The sequence below is a fragment of the Rana temporaria genome, chromosome 4, assembly GCF_905171775.1.
Source record: "Rana temporaria chromosome 4, aRanTem1.1, whole genome shotgun sequence".
NCBI lineage: Eukaryota > Metazoa > Chordata > Amphibia > Anura > Ranidae > Rana > Rana temporaria.
Genome location: NC_053492.1, coordinates 421,909,645 through 421,936,933, shown reverse-complemented (window position 1 = coordinate 421,936,933; position 27,289 = coordinate 421,909,645). Strand labels below are relative to the sequence as shown.

At 44.7% G+C, this 27,289-nt stretch overlaps 1 protein-coding gene across 2 annotated transcripts; it reads right to left on the bottom strand.

The window, feature by feature from the left end:
* Window positions 1-560: 560 nt before the first annotated feature.
* Window positions 561-23,207, bottom strand: SDE2 (SDE2 telomere maintenance homolog). Of its 2 annotated transcripts, XM_040351349.1 has the most exons (8): window positions 22,748-23,207; window positions 19,290-19,407; window positions 16,979-17,090; window positions 14,180-14,349; window positions 10,510-10,618; window positions 4,131-4,554; window positions 648-895; window positions 561-599 (listed from the first exon to the last, which is right to left on the bottom strand). In XM_040351349.1, exons 1-7 carry the CDS (start codon window positions 22,898-22,900, stop codon window positions 680-682), a joined length of 1,302 nt encoding a protein of 433 aa, XP_040207283.1. In that variant the 5' UTR covers window positions 22,901-23,207; the 3' UTR covers window positions 561-599; window positions 648-679. The 2 variants fall into 2 exon arrangements, with proteins under 2 accessions (XP_040207283.1, XP_040207282.1); XM_040351348.1 differs by lacking the exon at window positions 561-599 and having other exon boundaries at window positions 611-895.
* Between the last annotated feature and the right edge of the window lie 4,082 nt (window positions 23,208-27,289).

Below are 27,289 nucleotides of genomic sequence, written 5' to 3'. Positions count from 1 at the left end.
TACAAAGTTTATTTAAAACAAATGCAGATAATGGCTTTGACCAAAACAGTGACTGGTTCTAGAAGCTTTGTGAGCCCAGGTGCACCCCCTTCTGTTGTGGCAACAATCTGTGACCAACTGCCCCCAGCCGTCTTCAACCCAATACACAGATACACTTAAAGAGGAGTTCCACCTAAAAATTTAACTTCCGCTTATCCCACTCCTCACCCCCTTACATGCCACATTTGGCATGTAATTTTTTTTGGGGGGGGGGGGGGCTTCAGGAGAAGGGGACTTCCTGTCCCACTTCCTCCTTCCGCCGAGGGGCTGCAAAGGTGATTAGGCTTAATCGCCTTTTGGCAGCCCCTCCCTGTAGGCAATCGCCTAGGACACGTGACAGGTCCTAGGCGATCGCCTGTCCAATCAAACAGCGCAGCGCCGGGCGCGCATGTGCAGTGCCGCTCGCACATGCGCAGTGGGTGCCCGGCCGTGAAGCCGAAAGCTGTCACGGCCAGGTGCCCACAGTGACAATGAAGACGCCATCCTGGGAGGGGGGGGGGGAGGAGCGGAGCACCGGCCGGCGCGTCGCTGGAACGCTGGAGCAGGTAAGTGTCAGTTTATTAAAAGCCAGCAGCTACACTTTTTGTAGCTGCTGACTTTTAATAAACTTAAAAAATGGGTGGAAAACCCCTTTAATGCTTTATTTTCTCTTTGCTTTGGTTGGTTTGGCAAAAAGAGCCGAGTCTATCTGATCTCTGGAAAGTCCACGTACAGAGAAAAGTCTGGCTGCGCGCTCTTGTAAAGTCCCTCCACACTTCAGACCCAGCGCCATAAGTTCCGTCTTCAACTTGTCAAGACCCAGAGCCTCCAGTTGCACAGCAGAGGAGAAAGACATGAGGTCCAAGGGAGCAGATTCCTGTTGGGGAAAAAAATAAAAATAAAATAACCATTAACATGTTCTTCATCTCCATAAAGTGGACCTGTCAGGCTAGAATTATTCCCGTTACCATTTCAGATTTGTAGACTCCCTAAGGTTGGAGTGAATTTAGTGAAACGAGATAAGCATGCACTGCTGGGCACCTCTCTCGTTTTCTGACACTTTCCAGCCTTCCCATAATTCAAGATTCAATGCTCTAGATAAGAGGGGCACGTTACTCTATAGAGAATATTTAGAAGTAATGCCGCGTACACACACACACACAATCATTTTACGGCATGTAGAAAAAACAAAGTTTTTCCAACTTCATCATTAAAACGGCATTGCCCACACACCATCGTTTTGAAAAAATGCTCTAGCAAAGCGCGGTGACTACTGCACTATAAAAGGGGAAGTTCCATGCGGATGACGCCACCCTTGGGGCTGCCTTAGCCGATTCCGTGTTAGTAAAAGACAATTTGCGCTTTTATGTCTGTTACAGCATGATGAATGTGCTTACTCCATTATGAACAGTAGTTTTACCAGAACGAGCGCTCCCGAGCATGCGCAAGTTTTTAACGTCGTTTTAGCCCACACACACGATCATTTTTTACAACCCGAAAAACGACATGGTTTAAAACGTCGTTAAAAAATGCAGCATGTTCGGAAAAAAAAATTGTCGTTTTTCAGAACCCGAAAAATGATGTGAAGCCCACACACGATCATTTTAAATGACATTTTTTAAAAACATTTTTTTTTGTGCCGAAAAATGATCGTGTGTACGCGGCATAAGACTTATTAAAAAGATCCTGTAAAGTCTGAACATAGGTGCATGCTTGTTCCCTGGGCAGGCTCTGATGCTGCCAGCCAGCTTAAAGCGGTGGTTCACCCTGCTGAACAACATTTCAGCATACAATTCGGCATCGTAGCGCGAGCTACAGTATGCCGGTCTTACATTTTTTAACCCCGTACTCACTGTTTAATCGTACATAGACGATTCCGTCTGCCGCGGGGAATGGGCGTTCCTAGCAAGAGGGAGGGTGATTGACGGCCGACTCTGGCACGTCACGCTCCCCGAAGACAGCCGGAGTAGGTCTCGGCTCTTCACGGCGCCTGCGCACAGGCTATGCGCAGGCGCCGTGAAGAGCCAAGCCTATTTCGGCTATTTGCGGAGAAGCGTGACGCGCCAGAGCCGGCCGTCAATCACTTTCCGTCTGGATTGGAACGCCCATTCCCCGTGGGCAGTCGGAATCGTCTAGGTAGGATTAAACAGTGAGTACGGGGATAAAAAAAATGTAAGACCGGCATACTGTAGCTCGCGCTACGATGCCAAATTTTATGATAAAAAAAAAAATAATAATTTTATTCTAATAGGGTGAACCCCCGCTTTAATTTAGGGTTACTGACTTGGAACAAGCATGAAGAACATTCATCAGAAGTTTTCTGTGTGCTTCATCCAGGATCCTATTGTGAAGATTTATTGTATAGTATGTGTGATATTGTAAAATTACTTGGAAAACACCCGTGAAACATTGTAAATGCTTGCTTTTCCTGCACTGCTGAAGTCCTCAGTTTGTGATAAATGACACAAACATCAGTTCAGAAACTAACACTTCTGGGGCGTTATTCTCCTGGGTCCCCCACAGCTCTTACTGGTTCCGCCTGCTGACCTCTATTTATTACCATCTCCTGCAAGCCAAAGTGTCCCCAAAAGCCAGCATGTTCAGTTTACTCTTTTTCATGTCACATCTTAGGAGCGACTAGTTTATCCCACCAATGCAATACAAAAAAAAAAAAAACTTCAGAAGTGTCCTCTCTACATTATGAATAATAGCAGGCAATGTATCCAATCAGTCACTTGTGCAACTTCCTGATAAAGGTACATGCCCAAGTCTAAAGCTGAACTTTTGATACACCTTTTCATAGTTCGTTTGGGCCAGCTTGGCCACAACTATGTACTTTACCAACATGCGAGGCCGCTAGATGTGCAATATAACCTGTATGTAGCCGAGGCCACACAACATACAGCACTGTGTTCCGAGTTCAGCTTCAATAAAGTTTTCCCCAATGGTCACATAGGTGGCAAGTTCACTTTAACCCCTTAACGCCCACCGCACGACTATATACGTCCGCACAATGGCACGGACAGGCAGAAGGATGTATATATACGTCCCTGCCTAGACGCGGGTAGGGGGTCCAATCAGGACCCCCCCCCCCCGCTGCGTGCGGATTCTCTCGGGGAGCAATCCGGGACGACGGCGCGACTATTCGTTTATAGCCGCTCCGTCACGATCGCTCCCCGGAGCTGAAGAACGGGGAGAGCCGTATGTAAACACGGCTTCTCCGTGCTTCACTGTGGCGGCGCATCGATCGTGTCATCCCCTTTATAGGGGAGACACAATCGATGACGTCAGACCTACAGCCACACCCCCCTACTGTTGTAAACACACACTAGGTGAAGCCTAAAACGTTCAGCGCCCCCTGTGGCAAACTGCAACTGTCATTTTCACAATAAAGAATGCAATTTAAATGCATTTTTTGCTGTGAAAATGACAATGGTCCCAAAAATGTGTCAAAATTGTCCGAAGTGTCCGCCATAATGTCGCAGTCACGGGGAAAAAAAAAAAAAAAAAAAAAAAAAAAAAAAAAAAAAATCGCTGATCGCCGCCATTAGTAGTAAAAAAGATTTTTTTTTTTATAAAAATGCAATAAAAATATCCCCTATTTTGTAAACGCTATAAATTTTGCGCAAACCAATCGATAAAACGCTTATTGCGATTTTTTTTTTACCAAAAATAGGTAGAAGAATACGTATCGGCCTAAACTGACGAAAAAATTATATATGTTTTTTGGGAGATATTTATTACAGCAAAAAAATATTGCATTTTTTTCAAAATTGTCGCTCTATTTTTGTTTATAGCGCAAAAAATAAAAAACCGCAGAGGTGATCAAATACCACCAAAAAAAAGCTCTATTTGTGGGGAAAAAAGGACGCCAATTTTGTTTGGGAGCCACGTCGCAGGACCGCGCAATTGTCTGTTAAAGCGACGCAGTGCCGAATTGTAAAAACGCCTTTGGGCATTTAGCAGCATATTGGTCTGGGGCTTAAGTGGTTAAAATGGAACTTTAGGCATTTAAATGTAATACTTTTGCTGGGAAGGGATTCATACTTTACCACTGTTATTAACAAACCGTGTTGAAGAAAAACCTCTAGCACTAGAAGGGGTTTACTTACAATGCTAGACAACTCTTTTGGTGGGTCAGGGGTGACGGTTGGTTTCTCAGATTCTGGTATAGCCTCTGAAGGTTCTGCCTGGCCAGAACTAGAGACCGACAGCCCTTCATCCATGGGCTCCTCAGAAAGTTCTATCTGGTCAGAGACTGGCTTTCCTTTGTCTGCAGCCTCATCGACAACTTCTGTCTGGCCAGAATCAGAAACAAACTGTTCATGGCCTGTGGCCTCTTCCTCAGGGTTGATGTGGTTGCTTGGCTCTGGACTCTGTGTGGTTATCAAGGTGGATGAGGAACACTGTGCCTGTTCATCAGAATCGCTCTCAGAGCTGTGCAGTCTCTCCTCTTTACTTTGAGGAGATACTGATGTGCTTGGAGATTCAGAGTCACTGTCAGAGCTTGACACTTCCATCCCTTCTACTTCGGTCCTGAGATAAAAATAAAAAAACGTTATACCCGATACACCAAATGACATGAGAAGACAGGAGCTTTATACAGGAGATGCAGCCTTTGGGAATTTAATTCTACGCTAAAAGCTGTAAAATATGACATAAATTTACTGCCAGTGTGTTGAAATTTTAACCAGCTGGAATGTTACCAACTTACACCTTGAGTTCTACACAGCAACCACTTTACATGATTTGTTACAATTCTGTGCAGACACCAGCTCCCTCCAGTGGCTGCATCGGTGTTCTTGCACAAACAAGGATATTGCTACTTTCTTCCAGCTATAGATTCTGGCCCTGTTTCCACCCACTTTGCAATTATGCATACGTTTGGAGTATAGCCTCAGATCAATTATTTAAAGAATCATACAATGTACCATCATCCAGGAATTAATAGAGAAAGGGGGACCGGAGGATAGAATTGTAGCGGCTGCTAGTACCACAAACCCAAAATAACTATCACCCAGAGGAAAAATATATATATGGACTTTCTCGGTACTGATGACAGATAAATACAGTAAAAAATTCATTATACATAAAAAAAATGTACAGTTTAAAAACAGGACTATGACAATTAACCTCACACTAGTTACAGCAGTAGAATATAAAATAGAAATCTGTATAGTATCTGTTGTTGTGAGGTAAAGTCAAAATAACTTTACCTCACAACATCAGATACTATACAGATTTCCATTTATATTCTACTGCTGTAACTAGTGTGAGGTTAATTGTCATAGTCCTGTTTTTAAACTGTACATTTTTTTTTATGTATAATGAATTTTTTACTATACTTATCTGTGTCATCAGTACCGAGAAATATATATATATATATATATATATATATATATATATATATATATATATATATATATATATATATATATATATATATATATATATATATATATATATATATATATATATATATATATATATATATATATATATATATATATATATATTTTTTTTTTTTTTTTTTTTCTTGGGTGATAGTTATTTTGGGTTTGCGGTACTAGCAGCCGCTACCATTCTAACCTCCGGCCCCCCTTTCTCTACTTTGCAATTATGCTTTCTTTTCTTCTTGTGTTTTACAGTACAACATTTTTTTTTAATTATTTATCTCCAAATCATGGGTGAAGAGGTATTCACTTGAGTGAGGTAGATGTGCAGATCCAAGAATTCAATCCAGAGATTTCACTATTGGAATCCCAAAAGGAATGAAAATAAAATAAAATGTGTGACCCCTGCCACGAAAGTCCTTGTTCACACACTTCCTGTAATACAGTGACAAAATTGTCATTGACTCCAGTTGTGTTGTCACACTATCAAACAAGCCTCCACTTGAGACTAAAATGATGTTACAGTGCCTTGAAAAAGTATTCATACCCCTTGAAATTTTGCACATTTTGTCATGTTACAACCAAAAACGTAAATATATTTTATGTAATAGACCAACACAAAGTGGCACATAATTGTAGAAGGAAAATGATAAATGGTTTTCAATTTTTTTTTACAAATAAATGTGAAAAGTGTTGCATACATTTGTATTCAGCCCCCTTTACGCCGATACCCCCCAACTAAAATCTAGTGGAACCAATTAGTAAATAGAGTCCACCTGTGTGTAATATCAGCATTTTTCTATTGAAAAGCCTGTGGCGTGTATAACACAACCCAAAAACTTCACCCGGTGCAGGAAAAAATGTGCACACACAAAAAACTGACGGGTGCATCGTCAAATGGCCCTCCAAAAAGGGCCCAACCCGATCCCCCGGGCCGTTAGGCTCCTGGCAGGGACTGAGGTAATCTGTGGTCCGTGCAGCCGAAGCAGACACGGACTCAAAATCCTTGGAGGGTCTGCCGAAACAGAACCCTCCTCGGTGGGGCTCCCCCGAAGGGAGACCCCATGAGAGCAGGCGAACCAAGCCAGAAGGCCATGTCCACCTACTCCCAATATGTTCAGGGCTGGCCCGAGGACCGGCACCCTACTAATCACACAGTGTACACAAAGTGCACCAACAAAAAAAAAGACAGAAACGTGACAACACACGGGGTAAAATAAAGAAAGTGGGGGAGAAGGAAGGTGGGAGTTGAGTAGAAAGTGACCATCGTGCAATACGATGGCCGGCCCTCCAGCCAGGAAACAAAAATTCCCCTGGTCCTAGCCAAAAGGCTCGGCCCTAGAGGCAGGTGGTAAAAAAAAGTATGTGGAGATGTGACCAAGGTGCCACTCTTGCAAATGTCCCTCTCAAAACACTAGTGCAAGATATGGCACCCCTGGACTGCCACTCCAGGGGCACTATCTCCACAGGCTTTTCAACTGACTCTGGCCCGGACCAGCAGCACCCTTCCCAGCCAGGAAGGTAGGAGTTCTGAGAGATTAGGGAGAGCCCACCTCAGCAGGCTATTCCCCCCACTCCCACCTAATCACATTCGGGAAATACAAACCGCTCCCCCCAAGGGGAAGGAGGAGCAAGTGTTCTATCAGCATTAATACAGCTGTTCTGTAAAGCCCTCAGAGGTTTGCTGGAGAATCTTAGTGATAAAACAGCATCATAAAGGCCAAGGAACACACCAGACAGGTCAGGGATAACGTTGGAGAAGTTTGAAGCAGGGTTAGGTTATAAAACAAACAAAATAAAAATCACCACAAGCTTTGAACATCTCACTGAGCACTGTTCAATCCATCATCAGAAAATGGAGAGTATGGCCCAACTGCAAACCTACCAAGACATGGCCGTCCACCCAAACTGACAGGCCGGGCAAGGAGAGCATTAATCAGAGAAGCAGCCAAGAGGCCCATGGTAACTCTGGAGGAGCTGCATAGATCCACAGCTCAGGTGGGAGAATCAGTCCATAGGACAACTATTAGTCCTGCTCTCCACAAATATGCCCTTTATGGTGGAGTGGAAAAAAGAAAAGTAATTGAAAGTCATAAGAAGAAGTCCAGTTTGCGAGAAGCCATGTGGGAGAACTCAGCAAACATAGAAGGTGATGATTGAACTTTTTGCCCTAAAAGCAAAATGCTATGTGTGGCGGAAAACTAACACTGCACATCACCCTGACTACACCATCCCCACCCTGAAGCATGGTGGTGGCAGAATCATATTGTGGGGATGCTTTTCTTCAGCAGGGACAGGGAAGATGGTTGGAGCCAAGATGGATGGAGCCAAATACAGGACAATCTTAGAAGAAAACGTTAGAGTCGGCAAAAGACTTGAGACTAGGGGGGGGGGGGGGGGGTTCACCTTCCAGCAGGACAACGACCCCAAACATACAATGGAATGCTTTAGATCAAAGCATATTCATGTCCTAGAATGGCCCAGTTAAAGTCCAGACCTAAATCCAATTGGGAATCTGTGGCAAGACTGGAACGTTGCTGTTCACAGACGCTCTCCATCCAATCTGACAGAACTTGAGCCATTTTGCAAAGAATGGGCAAAAATTTCACTCTAGATGTGCAAAGCTGGTAGAGACATCCCCAAAAAGACTTGCAGCTGTAATTGCCGCGAAAGATGGTTCTACAAAGTATTGACTATAATTTTCCTTCCTTTGTGTTGGTCCATCAGATAAACCCAATAAAATACATTTACGTTTTTGGTTGCAACATGACAAAATGTGGAAAATTTCAAGGCACTGTGGGTAAATTAGTACACTGCCTGAATGACATTTACTTGCACTGTGTATCATTCATCACTGCAGTTTTTAAAACTATTGTTTAAATCCTTGCAGGCATTTCCAGTATTCACCGTCGCAATAACTGCATGGCATTTCTTGGGGGAAGTTTCCTAATGGTGAGAACAGTGGACCAAGTCTGGGCAGTGTGCATGTCACAGCTGCTTAAAGTCTCTCCTGGAAGCCGGTGTGACATGTTGACAACACAGAAGAGCAAAACAAGAGAGTTGTCACACTGCAGAAGTGTTATTAAAGGCTTTTTTTTTTTTTTATCGAACACATGTCATACACCTCGGCCCACCTCACTTCTCGTTGGCTCACTGGTTGCAATTGACAGCAGCAGGAGCCAATGAAGAGGTTGAGTCCCCAGAGAGCCGAGGCTCTCGGTCACGTCGCTGGATGGCAAAGGGGCTCAGGTAAGTCTTAAGGGGGCTGGTGCACAGAGAAAGTTTTTAACCTTCATGTATAGAGTGCATGAAGGAAAAAAACAAAAACACACCCCTCGAGCCTTTACAACCACTTTAAGTGTTTGTAAAGGATAAGTTCACCTTCATAACAAGTTACACCAGTTAAACCCAATAAGGTTTATGTTACATAATGCACCTGTGTGTATCCCCTCAATCCCCCACTGTTGACAGCGGATCTTCTCCTCGCACCTGTCACAAGTTAAACAGTGCAGCCGAGCAGGGCGCCACACAGCCATGTCTTCAAAGAGTTCTGTCAATAAATGTCCAAACTACAAGCCATGTCTGCAACTGCGGTAGATGGTTTGTAGGTTCTCAATGAGCTGCAAGGGCGTTGGTAAGCACTCGAAGTTCATTCACACTTCCTGCGATTCAGTAACCGACAAGAGGTACAGGCAGACAGCTATAGTAAGTGTCCGCAGGATGCTGGCATTGAACCAGCAATCTGATTGTGGGTGCAATACTTTTACAGGCTTACAGGCTGCAGTCCTGCAAGCAGCATCTTTGGGGCTGTGTAGGAGCACTGTATACAGTATACAGCACTCCTACACCACCCCTGTCCATTGGAATTAATAGGCAATGATTCCTTAGCGCTTGAAGAGCGCTGCAACACGGGTGCTTTTAACTTCTAAAAGTGCCACTAAAAACTATTGGCACTTTACCGCTAACGAACTCGTTCTGTCGAGAAGTGCACGGCTATCAAATAGTGCCCGGGTGGATCTGCGCATGCATTGCAGGGAGCTGCAGAAGAGCCAAGTTTACGATCAGCTGTTGTCTCGCGTGGCCGAAGAGCGTTCATGTATGTGAGGGGCGAATATTTACATGAATGGGGCGGATTTTTCAATGATGGGCAGTGCTGGGGGCGGAATTTTTATCGATGGCCAAAGAAGTCTTTATGTGCTATTCATTTTGACCACTTGCATGTTTAGTGAATTGAAGGGGCGGCTTTTTCTATGTAAAGATTTCTTTAGGCATCGATAAAAATCCTGCCCCCAGCACTGACCATCATTGAAGATTCCACCCCCTTCATGTAAATATCTGCCCCTCACCTACATGAACACGCCTCGGCCATGTGAGACAACAGCTGATCGTAAACTCAGCTCTTCTGCGGCTCCATTCTGCACATGGGTATTTTTCGATAGGGGGCAATTCTCGACAAGACACCGGCACCCCAGTGTGAAACGGTCTGTTAAAGGAGTTGTAAAGAAAAAACATTTTTTTTGCTAAAATGACTGTTTACAGGGTATAGAGACATAATAGTTAACCGATTCCTTTTAAAAATAGATAAAAATCAATCATATAATGTACCTGCAGTTTCTAGTTTCATTGTGCATGTTGTTTCCTGCTTCTATGCTGTACAGAGCATACAGAGCCATAGAGCAGTGATGGTTTGGAAAACGAAACCGATTGGTGCTAAGGGGTTTTAGACACACAGTAATCACACCTCCTTGATTGGTGACCACAGAGAGAAAGCTCCCAGCACTGTGGTCATCAGGAAACAGACAACCAGGAAGTGTGGAGATCAGAGAAGAATTACAGCTAATTGAGAGCAAAAACGAACAATAAGGACATGAAAACAGCACTGCATTAAGGTAAAGAAAAAAAAATTCCTTTACAAACCCTTTAAATACGCTTCATCTACAACATGTACAACTAGTTCCACATATCCAATAAAAAAATTAAAATGCTCCAAATCATACATGGAGGTGGTTACCCCAAGTGACCATGAGATGTTCTCTCTTCAAGTGTTTGATAATGTCAACATGTTTTTATAAAAATGGTCAACCATAACTGGGCTTACCATAGGAATTTCTTGCTGGATTTTCCTTTGTCACTTGATGACTTTTTCTTACGTTTGCAACAGTCGCTCGACTCTGGAGAAACCACTGCACTCGAAGAAGCTTGCAGACCTAGTTAAAATAAACGTCAGTTTAATAAACACATTCAGCTACAACTGCAGAAAAAGGAAATATGCACATGACAGACTTGCACTTACAAATGGTTAAAAAAATTTGCACAGCTTCCAATGCCATTTACCAAGCTTTTAGAAATCTTCATGAATATATATATATATATTATATATATATATATATATATATATATATATATATATATATATATATATATTTTAGGGCTGTGGAAATTAACTATTAATTCATCGATTAATCTTTCATTTTTTTTGATCGATCAAAATTCTTTTGATTGCCACTCACCTCTCCGCCAGCTTCCGGCCCTTCTGGGAGTTCCGTCGTAGATCTGGTGACGGCTTGCCGTGTCCATCTGAAAGGCTTCTTTGCTGTGCCTTCATATCTGCATGCTGGCAATACCTTACTATCTGCCACACGCAAGGGCTGTTACACTTCCCTCTATCAACCTGGGATTCTACAGCCATCCACTGGGAGTTGTGATAGTTCCCTTCACGGGACATCTACATGCCGACGGACTGATGTTAACCCCTCCTCATCTGGATTCAGCAGTGATATCGTTGTACACATTTTTAAACCAGTATCATACTTGGCTACATGTTTTTATGACTGCTTTGCTACCGTATTACTCGCACCATTTTTACAGTTTATGTAGCTACATCGATTTTATCTCCAGCGCAATATTTATTTTGTTACCTATTTGAAGACTATAAAAGTTTTAATGCTATTCCCATCGAGCGCTGCCTTTGTGTGTTTTTTGTATCCTGCTATCCATTTTTCCAGTGGTTGGTAGCTGCACTGGGAATCAGCCTGCAAGGAGATCAGCTAAAAGTAGTTGGATCTGTATGTGTGTTATATTCGAAATTAGTCGGGGGAATAAAAAAAAAAAAAAAAAAAAAAAACACACACGATTAATCGAACACAAACATTTTGATCAGCAACAGCCCTAATTTAATATATATATATATATATATATATATATATATATATATATATATATATATATATAAAATGAACGTGAAAAACCTTGAGGATTTAGGACCACTTTAATGTCAGTTAGCTACTAATATTACTAAAACGTACATTAAAAAGGGAATGTACACCGATCAGCCATAACTTAATGGCCACCCACCTAATATTGAGTGGGTTCTTCCTTTTGCTGCCGAAACAGCCCTGACCCACTAAGGCATTGATGCCACTAGACCTCTGAAGGTATGCTGTGGTATCTGGCATCAAGCGGTCAGAAGTAGATCCTTAAAGTCCTGTAAGTTGTGAGATGGGACCTTCATGGTTCAGGTTTGTTTTTCCTGCACATGTCACAGATGCTTGATTGGACTGAGATCTGAAGACTTAAAGGGGTGGTTCCCCCTAAAACAAATTTCTTACAATACATTAGGAAGACTGCTTACAATGCGGGCAGGCTGGCATTTTTTTTTTTCCGTACATACCTCGATCATATCGCATATCGCCGTTTCATCCCTCGGCTTCCGGGTATGAGTCTTGCTGGACCTAGTTGATTGACGTTCCTCCGACCGGCGCATACTTTTCTTTCGGAAAGTCGTGACGTCAAGTATGCGTCGGTCGGAGGAACGTCAATAAACTAGGAACGCCCACCGCCACAAGACTCATACCCGGAAGTCGAGGGATGAAACGGCGATATCGAGGTATGTACGAGAAAAAAAAAAAAAAAAAAGCCAGCCTACCCGCAGTGCAAGCAGTCTTCCAAATGTATTGTTAGAAATTTGTTTTAAAGGGGGAACCACCCCTTTAAGTCCCGTTAATGCCAGTACATGGTACCAGGAAACACATGTTCTGTGCAAGTTTCCCACACCGCGTCCAAAGCACATTGCACTACTGATCTGCAGTGGGTGTCAGTGCAATGCCAATGACAACTGAAATGCAGGTCGCATGCGCAGTGCATTAGTCTGCACCAGAGCGCATGGTACAGAAGTACCAAGTGATATGATTGTTCTGCGTTTTGTAAGGCACTGCACGCACTACTTTTTCTGTGGTCCAGCTTTTTAAAGGATTGGGCTGAAAACACACAGCACCCAGATCGAATGTGAATCGCACAGGAACACACAGCAAGTTAGGAGGCCAAGTCAACAACTTAAACTCATTGCTGTGCTCTTCACATCATTCTTGAACCAATTTTTGCAGTGTGGAATGGTGCATTATGCTGCTGAAAGAGGTCACTGCCATCAGGGAATTCCATCCCCATTAAGGCCCATTTCACACCGGGGCGGGAGGTGCGGTATACCGTCGGAATTGCGGCCGCTAGCAGTGTGGTTTTAACCCCCGCTAGCGGCCAAAAAAGGGTTAATATCACCAGCAATGCGCATCTGCAGAGGCACATTACCGCTGTGTCCCATTGTTTTCAATGGGAAGGAGCGGTAAACACACTGCTCCTCTCACCGCTCCAAAGATGCTGCTGGCAGGACTTTGAGCGGTCCCGCCAGCGCATCGCCTCAGTGTAAAAGCACTTAGGCTTTCACACAGACTGCAGGGCAGGAGTTTTCCAGGCGATATTTAGGAGCTATTTTTAGCACTAAACCGCCTGAAAAACTCCTCAGAGTGAAAGGGTTGTACTTAATCAGCAGCAATGTTTAGGTAGGTGGTATGTGTCAAATAACATCCACATAAATGGCAGAACCCAAGGTTTCCCAGCAGAACATTGCCCAAAGCATCATATGGCCTCAAGCGGCTTGTTCTCTTCCCATACTGCATTCTGGCACCATCTCTTCCCCCAGTAAGAGACACACAAGCACCTGGCCGTCCAAATAATGTAAAAGAAAAACGTTAATCATACCAGGCCACCTTCTTCCAGTTCTGATAGTCACATGCCCATGGTAGGCGTTTTGGCTGTGCACATGGGTCACCACTAGGTACCTTGACTGAACCGCGAAGCCCCATACACAAACTGTGATGCCCATTTTTTCTGCTTTCAACACATTAACTTCTACTTGCTGCCTAACATAGCCCATGGACTTTTGTATGCCATTGTAATAAGAAGAAATATTATGCACTTAACCGGTCAAAGTTATGGCTAATCAGTGTATAGTCGAAAAATTTTACAGACACGTGTATTTTTGCTCATTTCATACTTCTGCTTTCCAGTGTGTTGCAAAATGGTTGTGCTTTACGGCTTCTTCTCACAAATGAAATTTACAATACAGCAGACCTGCTGAAAATAACATCTTCTGTATGAACAATGTTTTCTCAGAGCCCAGGCTTAGTGTCCAATTGCAAGTAGTGTCAAATACCAGGTGGAGTGCCATCACTCCATGGTGGAAAATTGCTTTTGGAGGCAAAGGAATGTCAGAGTGCTTTAACCCTAGTTACATTATTGTGCCCAAAGCTGGGCATTAAACAAGGAGGCAGTCAATGTAGCTGCTACTCTACCACATGTAAAATAAAAATAAGGGACGATATACAATTTTTTTTTTTTTTTTTTTAATGTGTTCATGCTAATCAGTTTATTTAATCAGACCAATATTTTAAAGGAGACAACTGCATTTTCCAGAAAGCGTCCTCTAACACTCTCACCTTTGATGACAGAGTCCTCCAGCCTCTCAGACATATCGCTGCGTTGTTTGTGATACTCTGGGTCAGTGAAGTAGTGTTTTGGCTCTTCCAGTTTACGTTTTAGTCTATCCAGACGCCTCTGTTCCTTCTCTGCTTCGCGCTCTGCTTGTCTTTTGCTCCATTCAGCCATGCTATTAAGAAAAGACAAAAAAAAAAAAAAAAAAAAAAAAAAAGAGAAGGGAGACTATAAAAACTTGCCATCCAGAGATTTGGGGGGTGCTGGACACAGTCTCCGGGTTTTTCATTCTCTGACTTGAGTAACCTCACACAACCGTGTATGCCTTACAGAACATATAATGTAGAACTCCTCAACTACTACTACGCAGGTGGGAGGGAATAACCACATTTATGCCATTATCTCCCAACCATCAGCTACACAGAAAACGACTTCTATGGTGCACTGGGAACAAGTGCTTAACTTTTCTACCTCCATACCCAAATGGCACACAGCGGTTTCTATACCTCTTAAACACTCTCGATGTATAAACGCACTGGGAATCCTTAAAATTACTACACAACCGGTATTATACCCTGGTGAAACTGGCCCTAAAAGGAGTTGTAAAGGCAGGAGGTTTATCTTGATGCATCAAGATATATTAAAAAAAAAAAAAAAAAAAAAAAAAAAAATTGTGTAGCAGCCACCCCAGAATTCCCCCAATTATTTACTTGAGCCCCATCTCCCTCCAGCGATGTGCACGAATGTCTAAGCTGTCCGGGACACTCCTCGATTGCCTGAGACACAGCAGCAGCACCATCGGCTCCCCTGGCTGTCAAAGTCTGTCAGCCAATCAGGGCAGAGAGGGGGGGGTGAATAGACACATGGAGCTGTGACTCTGCTCCAGTATCCCCATAGAAGGCTGTAGGGGCACTCGATAGGAGGGAGGAGACAGGAGCAGCAAGAGGGACCCGAGAAGAGGAGGATCCGGGCTGATCTGTGCAAATCTGTGCAAAACCAACTGCACAGAGGAGGTATGTATAACAGGTTGTTTTCTTTTTTAAAACAAGACTTTACAATCACTTTAATATTCCAAGACCAATCTGCTCTTTGCTGGAGACAATGCGGAGCTTAAGGATCTCCATCCCATATTTAGCGGTATTGCCCTCAAACTCAGCACTTTTGGACACACATTTTCATTTGCTTCCTAGGTTATTGGCTCAGTGGTTCGTATGTTAAATGTTTTTTTACCAATACGCATTTGCTAAAGCCCATCTTTTAACTCCAAAAGTCATCGCCAATGCATTGCCAGGATCCTGCAAACTCTCAGTACACTGTCTGCGCATACCTCAGTTATTGAATGACAGAAAGAATTAATACTTTTACTCTTTGTGGGTACTGAAATAAGCATCCCAACTAGAGGTTGACCGAACCTGGCTGAGGCTGGCATTGAGAAAATGGATGAGGATGACTCTGGGTGCATATCAGAGTTACATTGTGAAGAGGATCTCCACAATGCAACTCATCTATTTTCACAATGCATTGCAAATCAATCATCTTCATTACCACAACGCAGCAGCAGCAGCACCCATCCCTCTCCACAACGCAGCAGCAGCAGCACCCATCCCTCTCCACAACGCAGCAGCACCAGCACCCATCCCTCTCCACAACGCAGCAGCACCAGCACCCATCCCTCTCCACAACGCAGCAGCACCAGCACCCATCCCTCTCCACAACGCAGCAGCACCAGCACCCATCCCTCTCCACAACGCAGCAGCACCCATCCCTCTCCACAACGCAGCAGCACCCATCCCTCTCCACAACGCAGCAGCACCCATCCCTCTCCACAACGCAGCAGCACCAGCACCCATCCCTCTCCACAACGCACCAGCACCCATCCCTCTCCACAACGCAGCAGCACCAGCACCCATCCCTCTCCACAACGCAGCAGCAGCACCAGCACCCATCCCTCTCCACAACGCAGCAGCAGCAGCACCCATCCCTCTCCACAACGCAGCAGCAGCAGCACCCATCCCTCTCCACAACGCAGCAGCAGCACCCAGCCCTCTCCACAACGCAGCAGCACCAGCACCCACCCCTCTCCACAACGCAGCAGCACCACCCACCCCTAGCACCACCCGCGCCTAGCAAAAAAAAAAATCAAAAAAAAAAAAAAATCGGCCCAAAAATCGGAATTATATATCAGCCATCGGCCACCCTGATTTCTAAATATCGGCATCGGCCATAGAAAAACCCATATCGGTCGACCTCTAATCCCAATACAAGGCCCAAATGTATTGTGTAATCCAGGAAAGGTACAACAAAATACTGATTTTTTTTTTTCTTCAGTCAGTTCATAATACACCTATATTATAATGCTACTTACTGCTATGGCCAGCTATAGATGGGGCGGTGGACATCTTTATGTTTCACCTGTGGTGCTTGTATTGGTCCAGCAGCGCACCAACACCTTTGCAGCCATTGTGCTACATGCTGGGTGTTTGGTGTGCTCCTGCACCTTTAAGGAGGGGTGGCTCCCCTTCAGTCCACCTGCCCTCATCTATCCATTAGAATGCATGTGCCTCCACTGTGGGGACGCTCATTGTTTAGTGTTAGGACCCCAGATTACAGGGTGCCTTGGCGCGGCTCTGTGGCTCACGCATGCGTTTGCAAATGTGTGCCGTCAAAACCCACATTTTTAACGCATACTGTTAGACAGGTTAATTGGTTGTTCTGCGAGCTGGTCGGGTGGGTTTTCCCTGGGCATACCCCAGGTTTTTTGTTGTTGTCACCTATATTATAACCAGCAAGAATTTGCGACTTACGCTTTTTCATGGTTAACATCTCTCAGTCGCCTTCCACTGAGATCACGACAGGCCTCTCGGTTTGTGGTCTTCTCAATTTGAGCCCCCAGTGCCCTAAGCATGGAACCAAAACCTACAAATACAGAATACACCAGTTATCTCCCTTTTCTCATAAATTTGTATTTGGAACCACAAACCAAAGAGGGGGGAAAAAAAACACACCACCACCACACATTCAAACTTGTTTTTTTCCCCAGAAATAAAAGGAAAAAGAAAGTTGAATGTTTGGTGTGTGTGTGTTTTTTTTTTTCCCCCAGAAAAATACACACACACACAAAATACAATATTTCTATGCAATGCATGCACATTTGCCCTTTAATCAATTTGCTACTGCCGTTGTTTATTCACTTTTAATTTTCCAATAGCAGAGACCCAAAAGAAAAAAAATGGTGGTAGTTGCAAATTTTTATGTCCCACAATATTAGTGCACATATCAAACTCAAATTTTCAGTAAGAGCTACACTAAAAATGTATTTTAGTGCACACAAACAATATATACCCAATTTGTCCGTAAACTATAAAAGATGAGGTTGTGTCGAGTATATAGGTACTAAACATTTCAAGCATTAAAATGGCATGGGCCTGTGAAACGGCAACAACGTTTGGTGCCCAAAATCGCTCATAGGCTTTAAAGTATCGCCCATCTCTGGAATTACATAAAATCACCACAATTTAGGTATTTCCAAGAATTTGGTATTTTCAGCGATGGTTCATTTTGTCATCTGTGTTACAATGGGATGAGATTTCCCTTCACTTCTTGTCCCATAGCCAAAATGGGAAATCCATGGTTGTCACCAGAACTGGAGTCTCATTGGAGGATTTTGGTTTTGATGACAACCCAGAATTTCCTATACTGAATTGCATCGCAACTGGACTGTCTCCCTTAGTTTTGTGAAGCACTGTGCAAACTGTTGGCCCTATATATCCTATATAACAAGGAATATGTCACCTGCCTTGCTGTGCATAATCCACACAGAATTACAAACTCTTTAGGCATGTTGAACAGTAAACATACATTTAAAGAGGAAGTGCAATCTGCTCACATAATTTGTAATAAAAACATCTTTGCCATTCTGAAGCTTCCCTCCAACCACTTTGCATATTTTATATATTCTGTACTTGCCAAATATGCTGCAGAAATCTCCTTCCACCAGACAGTCTGGCTGCAGCCATTTTAACTGTGGGCAGCTGAAGCTGCTGCCTGTTCACTTCCTGGATTTCCACAGAGGCACACCTGCAGCTCTAATTGGCCCTCTCATGACTCATCCCCTCTCCCTACCTGGCAAACTCTCACAAGAGTGAGAAAGTTGTGCATAATGTCATAAGCCTAAATCTAATGACCAGACAAGAAACAGGAAGTGTGCTGACAGAAAAAAAAAAATATCCAAAGTTATAACAAGGGCAGAAGTTTTAATAGATGGAAAGTTTAAAAAAAAATTACTGAAGGTCCGCTTTAAAATTTTAATTGAGCAGAGTGCCTGAAGCTCAGCTTTCGTTTCTCTAGCTCAGGGATCCTCAAACTACGGCCCTCCAGCTGTTGCGGGACTACACATCCCATGAGGCATTGTAAAACTCTGACATTCACAGACGTGACTAAGCATGATGGGCATTGTAGTTCCTGAACAACTGGAGGGTCATGGTTTGAAGACCCATGCTCTAGCCCAGGGGTCCTCAAACTACGGCCATCCAGTTGTTCAGGAACTACAATTCCCACCTTGCCTCACCATGTCAGTGAATGTCAGAGTCTTTCAATGCCTCATGGGATGTGTAGTTCCGCAAAAGCTGGAGGGCCGCAGTTTGAAGATCCCTGCTCTAGCCACTAGTAGGCAGTAACAGATAATAGGACTGGAGATAAAAGGTCATAATGCAAATCCTAAACAATTAAGACATACAATACAATTTTCCTTATATTCTAGATTTGGACGTTGAGTGAGTGTGTACACACACAGGTATATATCAGCACGAAGGTGGTCTTTATTCTGTGCTACCATATATATGTGTCATAGTTTGTGCTGGGAGCATGCTCTATCATGACCACACTGTCATATACAACTTCCAGCCACACAGTGAAGATCACAAGTCACTAAGACGGGCTCCCAATCCACATAATCACTGTGACAGCCAATCACAGTGAACACATCAGGAAGCCTTAGTAACGCCTGTGGCATTATGAGCCGGCAATAAGTGGTTAAGGTTTGAATTTTTTTCCTGGCAGTGTACTTAAGACTTTCCAGTAACTTGTATAGTTTAGAACAAAAATTCACAAACATACCTCCTTTTCCGCCACAGAGTCGTGGCTCCACGCTGTAAGTGAATCCATTCTGCAAAGCTTCCTCTCTGTCAACTCGTCGCCCATTACAGGTCACATAAAAATCACAGCAAGATATTCCCTGAAAAGAAGCCAAACGACCATCAAATTACACCAAATATTTCTTAAAAGGGACCCTGTTACCTACTTAAATAATCGCTGGCAAAAGCACCGAATTATTATTTATTTTTTTCGGAGATATCCATTACCATTTCTCAGCAAATTAAAGCCCAATTTGTCCTGAAACCCCCCCCCCAGTGTATAATCCACCTGGATGCACAAAGCAGTTGTGGTGATTTGTACAGTTTTACTAACACATCAAAGTTGCAAAATTGTGCTTGGGCATTAACTAGTTGCCGACCAGCCGCCGTCGTTTTACGGCGGCAGGTCGGCTCCCCTGCGCGAGAGCCCGTAGCTCTACGTCGGCTCTCTACTATCATAACCTACCACCAAAGAACAACCCAAAACGAATTTTCCTGGTCCTGGAGATCTAAGCGATACCACATATGTGTATGTTAGTTGTTGGTTGTACACGTAGTACAGCCCAGAAACAATAGCGCGCATTTTGCTTTTTTTTTTTTTTTTTAAACCTACCTAAAACACACTGACGCCAAGAGAAAAAAATAAATAAAAAATACTGACCCAAACACTAACCTAGATTTTTTTGTATTTTCTTTAATATTTATTTTACACTTTTTTTTCTCTCTGCTGGCAAAGAGAAATATGATGCATCTCTCTTCCATTCAGAGAGAAAACATGGGGGACAGGCTTCATAGTGACTGATCACTGTGGTAGCCAATTGGAGGCCATCACAGCGATCAGGTGACCTAGAATTGGGTGTTCCAGGTCCCAATCATTTGTACGGGGCTCAGATCTCTTAGCGAGACCCCGATTGCCGAGCGGCACACTCCCAGCACAAAGGGAGGTATACGCAAATATGCACCACCACAGAAAAAAGCCCAGTGGGACCACATATTTGTGCGAGGTTGGCGTTAAGGGGTTAACAATTGTTTTAATTGTAATGAGTTTGAACTTACTAGAAAACCTGACTGCTCCAGAAAGTGTCAATCCCCGAACACAACCCCCTCTTTTTCTTCTGGAATTTTCTAAGTACTTTATGTGCTGGCCCAGCTCCTTTACACCTCCCTACATAACCTATTATGTGGCTGTCAGAGGATGAATACTCAAGCTCTAACTCTGCTGACACATCAAAATAGTGCGCCCTCTGCTGTCCATCCTAAAGGCTGCAGAGGATGTGCTGGGCCAGGCCCCGGGTGATCCGAAACATGTGTGTTGGCTGGTTTGAGGATGGGGGGGGGGGGGGGGAGGGGGTTTTACATGTTTGTTTACACATACAAAAAAAGTTTTTCTTTGTCAGAAAACTTGTAAAAAAGTATTTTTTCTCCTTCACTGATCTGCGCTGATGAGGCGGCACTCATGGGCAGCACTGATGAGGAGGCAGCAATATGTAGCACTGACTGGCATTATTAATGGGCACAAATTGGCTTCACCGATGGGCACTTTTGGGCTGCACCGATGACCAAATTCCCCCGATTATCTGTACAGGTCTCCCCTGTGCGGCGATGCCGGTGATCGGCTCTCCTCTCACTGTCAGTGTGAGGCAAAACGGAATTTCCTTGCCTACATGTGATTGGACACTGCTGATCACATGGGTAAAGAGCCACGTCATCAGCTCTATACCGAGATTGGGGTTGCGCCGTGTCCCAGTGCGCCACGTCCCCGGGGGCACACAAGCGCGGCGATGATGGGGCCCAAGTCAAATTATGTCGTCCCAGAACAAGAGTGGATCCCGTCCGTCATTTGTCCATACGGTGGGAAGTAGTTAAAGGGGTTGTAAACCCTCCTGGTCTTTTACTTTAACCGCTTAGCGACCAGCACATATAGGTCTACACTATGGCACGGGCAGGCAAATGGGCATACCTGTAAGTCCCTTTAACTACTAGCCGACCAGCCACCGTCATTATACGCCGGCAGGTCGGCTCTCCTGGGCGGGAGCCCGTAGCTATACGGCGGCTCTTTGAGCGACCACTAGGGGTGCGTGCGCGCGCCACCGACTCCCGTGCGTGTGCCCGGCGGGCTCGATCGCCGCCGGGCACCCGCGATTGCTCATTACAGAGCGGGGACCGGGAGCTGTGTGTGTAAACACACAGCTCCCGGTCCTGTCAGGGGGGGGGGAAACGCTGATCCTCTGTTCATACAATGTATGAACAGAAGATCAGTGTTTCCCCTAGTGAGGCCACACCCCCTACAGTAAGAACACACCCAGGGAACATACTTAACCCCTTCCCCACCCCCTAGTGTTAACCCCTTCACTGCCAGTGGCATTTTTATAGTAATCCAATGCATTATGGCACTGATCGCTATAAAAATGCCAATGGTCCCAAAAATTTGTCAAAAGTGTCCGCCATAATGTCGCAGTACCGAAAAAATAAATTTTTCGCTGATCGCCGCCATTACTAGTAAAAAATATATATTAATAAAAATGACATAAAAATACCCCCTATTTTGGAAACGCTATAACTTTTGCGCAAACCAAACGCTTATTGCGATTTTTTTTAACGAAAAATATGTAGAAGAATACGTATCGGCCTAAACTGAGGAAAAAAAATGTTTTTTTATATATTTTTGGGGGATATTTATTACAGCAAAAAGTTAAAAATATTATTTTTTTTCAAAATTGTCGCTCTATTTTTGTTTATAGCGCAAAAAATAAAAACCGCAGAGGGGATCAAATACCACCAAAAGAAAGCTCTATTTGTGGGGAAAAAAGGACGCCAATTTTGTTTGGAAGCCACGTCGCACGACCGCGCAATTGTCAGTTAAAGCGGCGCAGTCCCGAATCGCAAAAAGTGCTCTGGTCTTTGGGCAGCAATATGGTCCGGGGGTTAAGTGGTTAAATAACGCCCAGCGGGCGCCCGCGGGTCCTGGGCAGCCCGCAATTGCGGCCGGCAAAGGCAGAACAGGGGGACAACTTTGTAAACAAGGCATTACCCTGTTCTGCCAAGTAACATGTCACTGATCAAATGTTCCCTGTGTTCGGGAACAGTGATCAGTAACATGTCACTGGTAGCTCCTCCCCCTAACAGTTAGAATCAGTGCCTAGGACATATTTAACGCCTTCATCGCCACCTAGTGGTTAACCCCTTCCCTGCCAGTGTCATTTTCACAGTTATCAGTGCATTTTTATAGCACTGATCGCTGTAAAAATGAAAATGATCCCAGAAATGTGTCAAACGTGCCCGCCATAAAGTCGCAGTCACGAAAAAAAAGCCATAAATCTGTCGCCTATTTTGTAGACGGTATAACTTGCGCAAACTTGTCAGTGACTCCATTATACTCATCCTTGGAGCTCCTTGTGGATAACGCGCCCTGGCCCCGCACTAATATGAACACACACTCACCGGCCCGCTGGGGGGAAGGAGCTCTCTCACAGTGGATCCCTGCGGTAGCTCCGCCTGGCACAGCCGCCCATTCCCCGGGTCCCTCCGCCACACTTGCACCATAGACACCTCCATCTTTTCCTTCCCCAAACACAGGCGCAGCCAATACGTCATCCAGGCACAGCACGTCAACCAGGCGTAAGCTCACGTGGCCGCTTATCCGTCACTCACGCAAGACCTTGACGTCTTCCCGCAGCCGCCATCTTTGTTGAGGTAAAGCCAAAGGCGGGTTTGGTTTTCACAATGTCAGAGACATCTCTAGAAAATGTCGTCTGCACCCAACAGAAAACAAAGCCGACTCAACCTCGTAAATAAACGGGAGCCTAAAATTTTGATACTAGCTATTTAGTTGTTTAGTCTTAAAAAGCGATGATTTCGTTGGTAAGAAGTTTTTTTCTTGAGGTAGTGAAATTGTAAATTAATCTGGCGTCTCGTATGGCGTTTCTTTTTGCGATGAGACGGAGTTAGTCCGCCCATAACAAAGATGGCCGATAGGAGGCAGTAGAGGGCGTAAGGTGAGGCGTTTTTGCTGTGATTGGTGGTTCGTGTTGGTGGGCGGGGCTGGGTAATGTGTACGTAGATTTGGCAGCAGCTGGGAGTTGCTTCAGGGATTTGTGAGCTTGGTGTTAGAGAGAGCTGTATGTTCCACTGTGCTCTGCTGACTCGAGAGAACCTGTCATGAGTGGCTTTATGTAATCTTCTCAGTAGTCAGTGCTATCATTGTACCTCTGAAAGGTTTCTATTTTCCCTTGTTTATTATCAAGCTTAAGAGTCAGTCAGGCCTGAGATGTCACCTGAGGCCTCATAGTTGTTGCCCTGGAAACACTCTGGGGGGGGGGGGGGGGGTTTCTTAAAACTGGAGAAACCAATCAGATTCTAGCTTTTCTTTTCCAAGAGCTCGCTCTTGTGATAATGGAGAACAGTAACAGCTAGGTCAGGGGTAGGCAGTCTCGGCACTCTGGCTGTGGTGAAACTACAAATCCCATCAAGCCTCTGCCTCTAGGAGCCATGCCTGTGATTATCAGGGTCTTGCAATGTCTCATGGGACTTGTAGTTTCACCACAGCTGGAGGGCCGAGGTTGCCTACCCCTGAGCTAGGCGTTTCTTAGCAACGCCTTTACATTCCTGGAATACTGGGATTGTAACTGTCACATTTGCTTGTGTGCGCAACCAAACTGTCAAACCATCAAATAGTTGGTGTCGTAACTTATCACATGTGCAGCACCGTAGTAGTTGCAGATCAAACAGAAGCACCTTCCTTGGCTGTAAAGCAGGGATATGCAATTAGCGGACCTCCAGTTGTCACAGAACTAAAAGTCCCATGAGGCATAGCAAGACATTGACAGCCACAAGCATGACACCCAGAGGCATGATGGGACTTGTAGTTTTGCAACAGCTGGAGGTCCGCTAATTGCATATCCCTGCTGTAAAGGATAGGAGGGTTTAATTATGCTTAAGACCCCTTTCACACTGAGGCACTTTGCAGGCGCTATAGCGCTAAAAATAGGGCCTGCAAAGGGCCCGGAAACAGTGGCTCCAGTGTGAAAGCCCGAGGACTTTCACACTGGAGCGGTGCACTGGCAGGGCGTCAGAAAAAGTCCTGCCAGCAGCTTCTTTGGAGCAGTGAACTCCAAAAGTAGGGTGACCAGACATCCCCGGTTTCTAGGGGTAGTCCTCGGATTGAGGACACTGTCCCCGGACCAAGCCTGTCCCTGGATTGGATTTGAACAGGGGCTGGGGCAATTTCAAAGACAGTCATTGCAGAATTGAAAAATTCTGAATTACACCCCCCCCGCTCAATCTTGGGGGGGGGGGGGGTTTTCATCATCTGAGCCTCTTTCTGATGATCATGTGCTGGTCAAAGCAGAGGGACTATTTCTTTAGTTTCGGGTGCATGCCCATTCAGCTCCACTCGCATGTTCTTCTGCCTTGGCTCAAGTCCCGGCCAGCCAGAGTGATCTTCCTCCTCTCCCCACCCAGTAATATCTTGGGGCCAGAGAGTGAGACTTGACAGGCTGTGAGGCGGGAGGCAACGGGCAAGAGAGTCGCTGATTGCCGCCATTGCTAGTAAAAAAAAAATATGTCCCCGGATTTCAGTTACAAAATCTGGTCACCTCTAAAACCCCCCTCTGCCCATTGAAATCAATGGGCAGTGCCGCCGGCAAAGCACTGCCTTTAACCCTTTTTCGGCCACTAGCGGGGGTTAAAAGCGCCCTGCTAGCATCTGAAAAGCGCTGCAAAAACGACAGTAGAGCGCGATATAACTTGGGAACATGTCAGCCTTTGTTCATCTCCATTACATGGTGGATTGATGAAATTAGTAGTTTAGACAAGAAAGATAAAGATGTTTCTGCTGTCTATTCATCTCACAGGAAGTGACAAGGATGCTACATTTCAGGATAAACAGGTATTATACATACTTTCTGAAAATGGTCTTGTTTAAAAAAAATAAAACTAACGCAGCCACCACATCTATGAAATGCTAAGCGCCACAGTGCACATTAGTTGTGATAGGGCATTACACAGAATTAATGGACCCACATTGCACTAACAATGTAAGGGACGACGTGATTGTGTGAATGGCCCAAAATTCTGATATTTTTTTTCCTGATCACATGATATCATGGGTCTTTCCTGTTCTTCTCCTATGGCGCATCATCAAGCCAGCCAGGGCCCACAGTACTGCTAAACAGTGCATGCAATGATTTGTGTGTGCCCTCTAGGAGTAAAGACCATCCAATACATGCCCTTCAGACCTCAGACCAGCCCCAATGCATGCACTTCAGACCTCAGATCAGCACCAATGTATGCACTTCAAGACCCCGGATCAGCTCCAATGCATGCACTTCAGCCTTTAGATCAGCCCCAATGCATAAACTTCACATTTCAGATCAGCACCAATGCATGCACTTCAGACCCCCAGATCAACCCAAATGCAAACACATCAGACCTTAGATGAGCCCTATTGCAAAAAAATCAGACCTCAGATCAGCCCCAATGCAAAAACATCAGACCTCAGATCAGCCCCAATGCAAAAACATCAGACCTCAGATCAGCGCCAATGCAAAAACATCAGACCTCAGATCAGCTCCTGTGCAAAAACATCAGACCTCAGATCAGCCCCAATGCAAAAACATCAGACCTCAGATCAGCCCCAATGCAAAAACATCAGACCTCAGATCAGCCCCAATGCAAAAACATCAGACCTCAGATCAGCCCCAATGCAAAAACATCAGACCTCTTCCAAGCTGCCAACAGATATTCAGTGACAACAGGAAGGTGAATAGGCCAGGCTTTGTAATTGACAGCGAAGTGAGCTATTATTGACAGCTAACAGCAGCCATCACCAGCGCAAATGTTTGTGATAGAAGTTCTAATGCTTTCCCACTTGGTAGAAGTTACACTTTGAACGTTCTTCCCTTCTATCCCCTGTTTGTGGCTTAGCTGTGAAAACATTCCTCATTAGACTTAGTCATGCAGGGGATATTTTTACCAGCATCTGGCAAGTCCGAAGTTTGCACAAGGGGTTGCAGTGTGATCTATTCTCCGTTATGTAAAGTCTAGGTCCACGCACCTGTTTTATCTGTGGTGTGAGTTTGATGATGCTTATATAAACCGATGGTTTCAGACTTTGGGTCAAAAGCTTAAAGCGGAGGTTCATCCTAAAAAACAACTTTGTACCATGCCATCCAGCATACTAGCGTCAGCTACAGTATGCCTTTATTTTTATTTTTTTGCGCTGTACTTACAGTTTAATCCTTTAGTTTCGTTTCAGACTCCCACGGGGAAAGCCTATGAAGAGGGGAACATGATTGACGGCCGGCTATGGTGCTGGATGGCATGGTAGACCAAGAAATTTTTTTTTAGGGTGAACCCCCGCTTTAAAGTAAGTCCTATTTTATAATTTGGCTTCAGCTGAGTCTGGAAACCCTACCGATTCCTGTTTTCTAATATTTGCCGCTTGAATTCCGCTTAAAGTAGAATCTCAGGCAAAACCTAACTACTCTTAAAAATGCCCCCCCCCCCCCCAGCACCTATTATGACTAACCTGTGCAAGAAAGATTTGAATACTTACCTATTTTCAGGCCGCTCCAGTCCGGTCACATGACCTCCCATGTGTCAGCCAGCCGGAGAGTGGGGAGAGCACTTTGGTAATGCCTGGGAGTGGTGACTCTTAGACCCCATTCACACCTGAGCGACAGCCGCGTTCGGCGGTAGCGGCGTATTTTGCCGCGGGTGTGAAACTTTCAATTTTTTTTTTTTTAAAAAGTCTTCCCATTGCTGTCAATGGGAAAACGCCACTGTTTTTTTCAGGCGTTCGGCGTCTATGAGATGTGAACCATCTCCATAGACAGCAATGTGAATTCTCCCCTCTAGCGGCAGGAACGTCCGGCGTCGGGCGTTTTGTCGCTCAGGTGTGAATGCAGCCTTATGGCCCATCCATTGTCAGTGCTTCTTCCTCTCCCCTGCAGCCACTGCTGGCTGACACAGGGGAGTCAGATC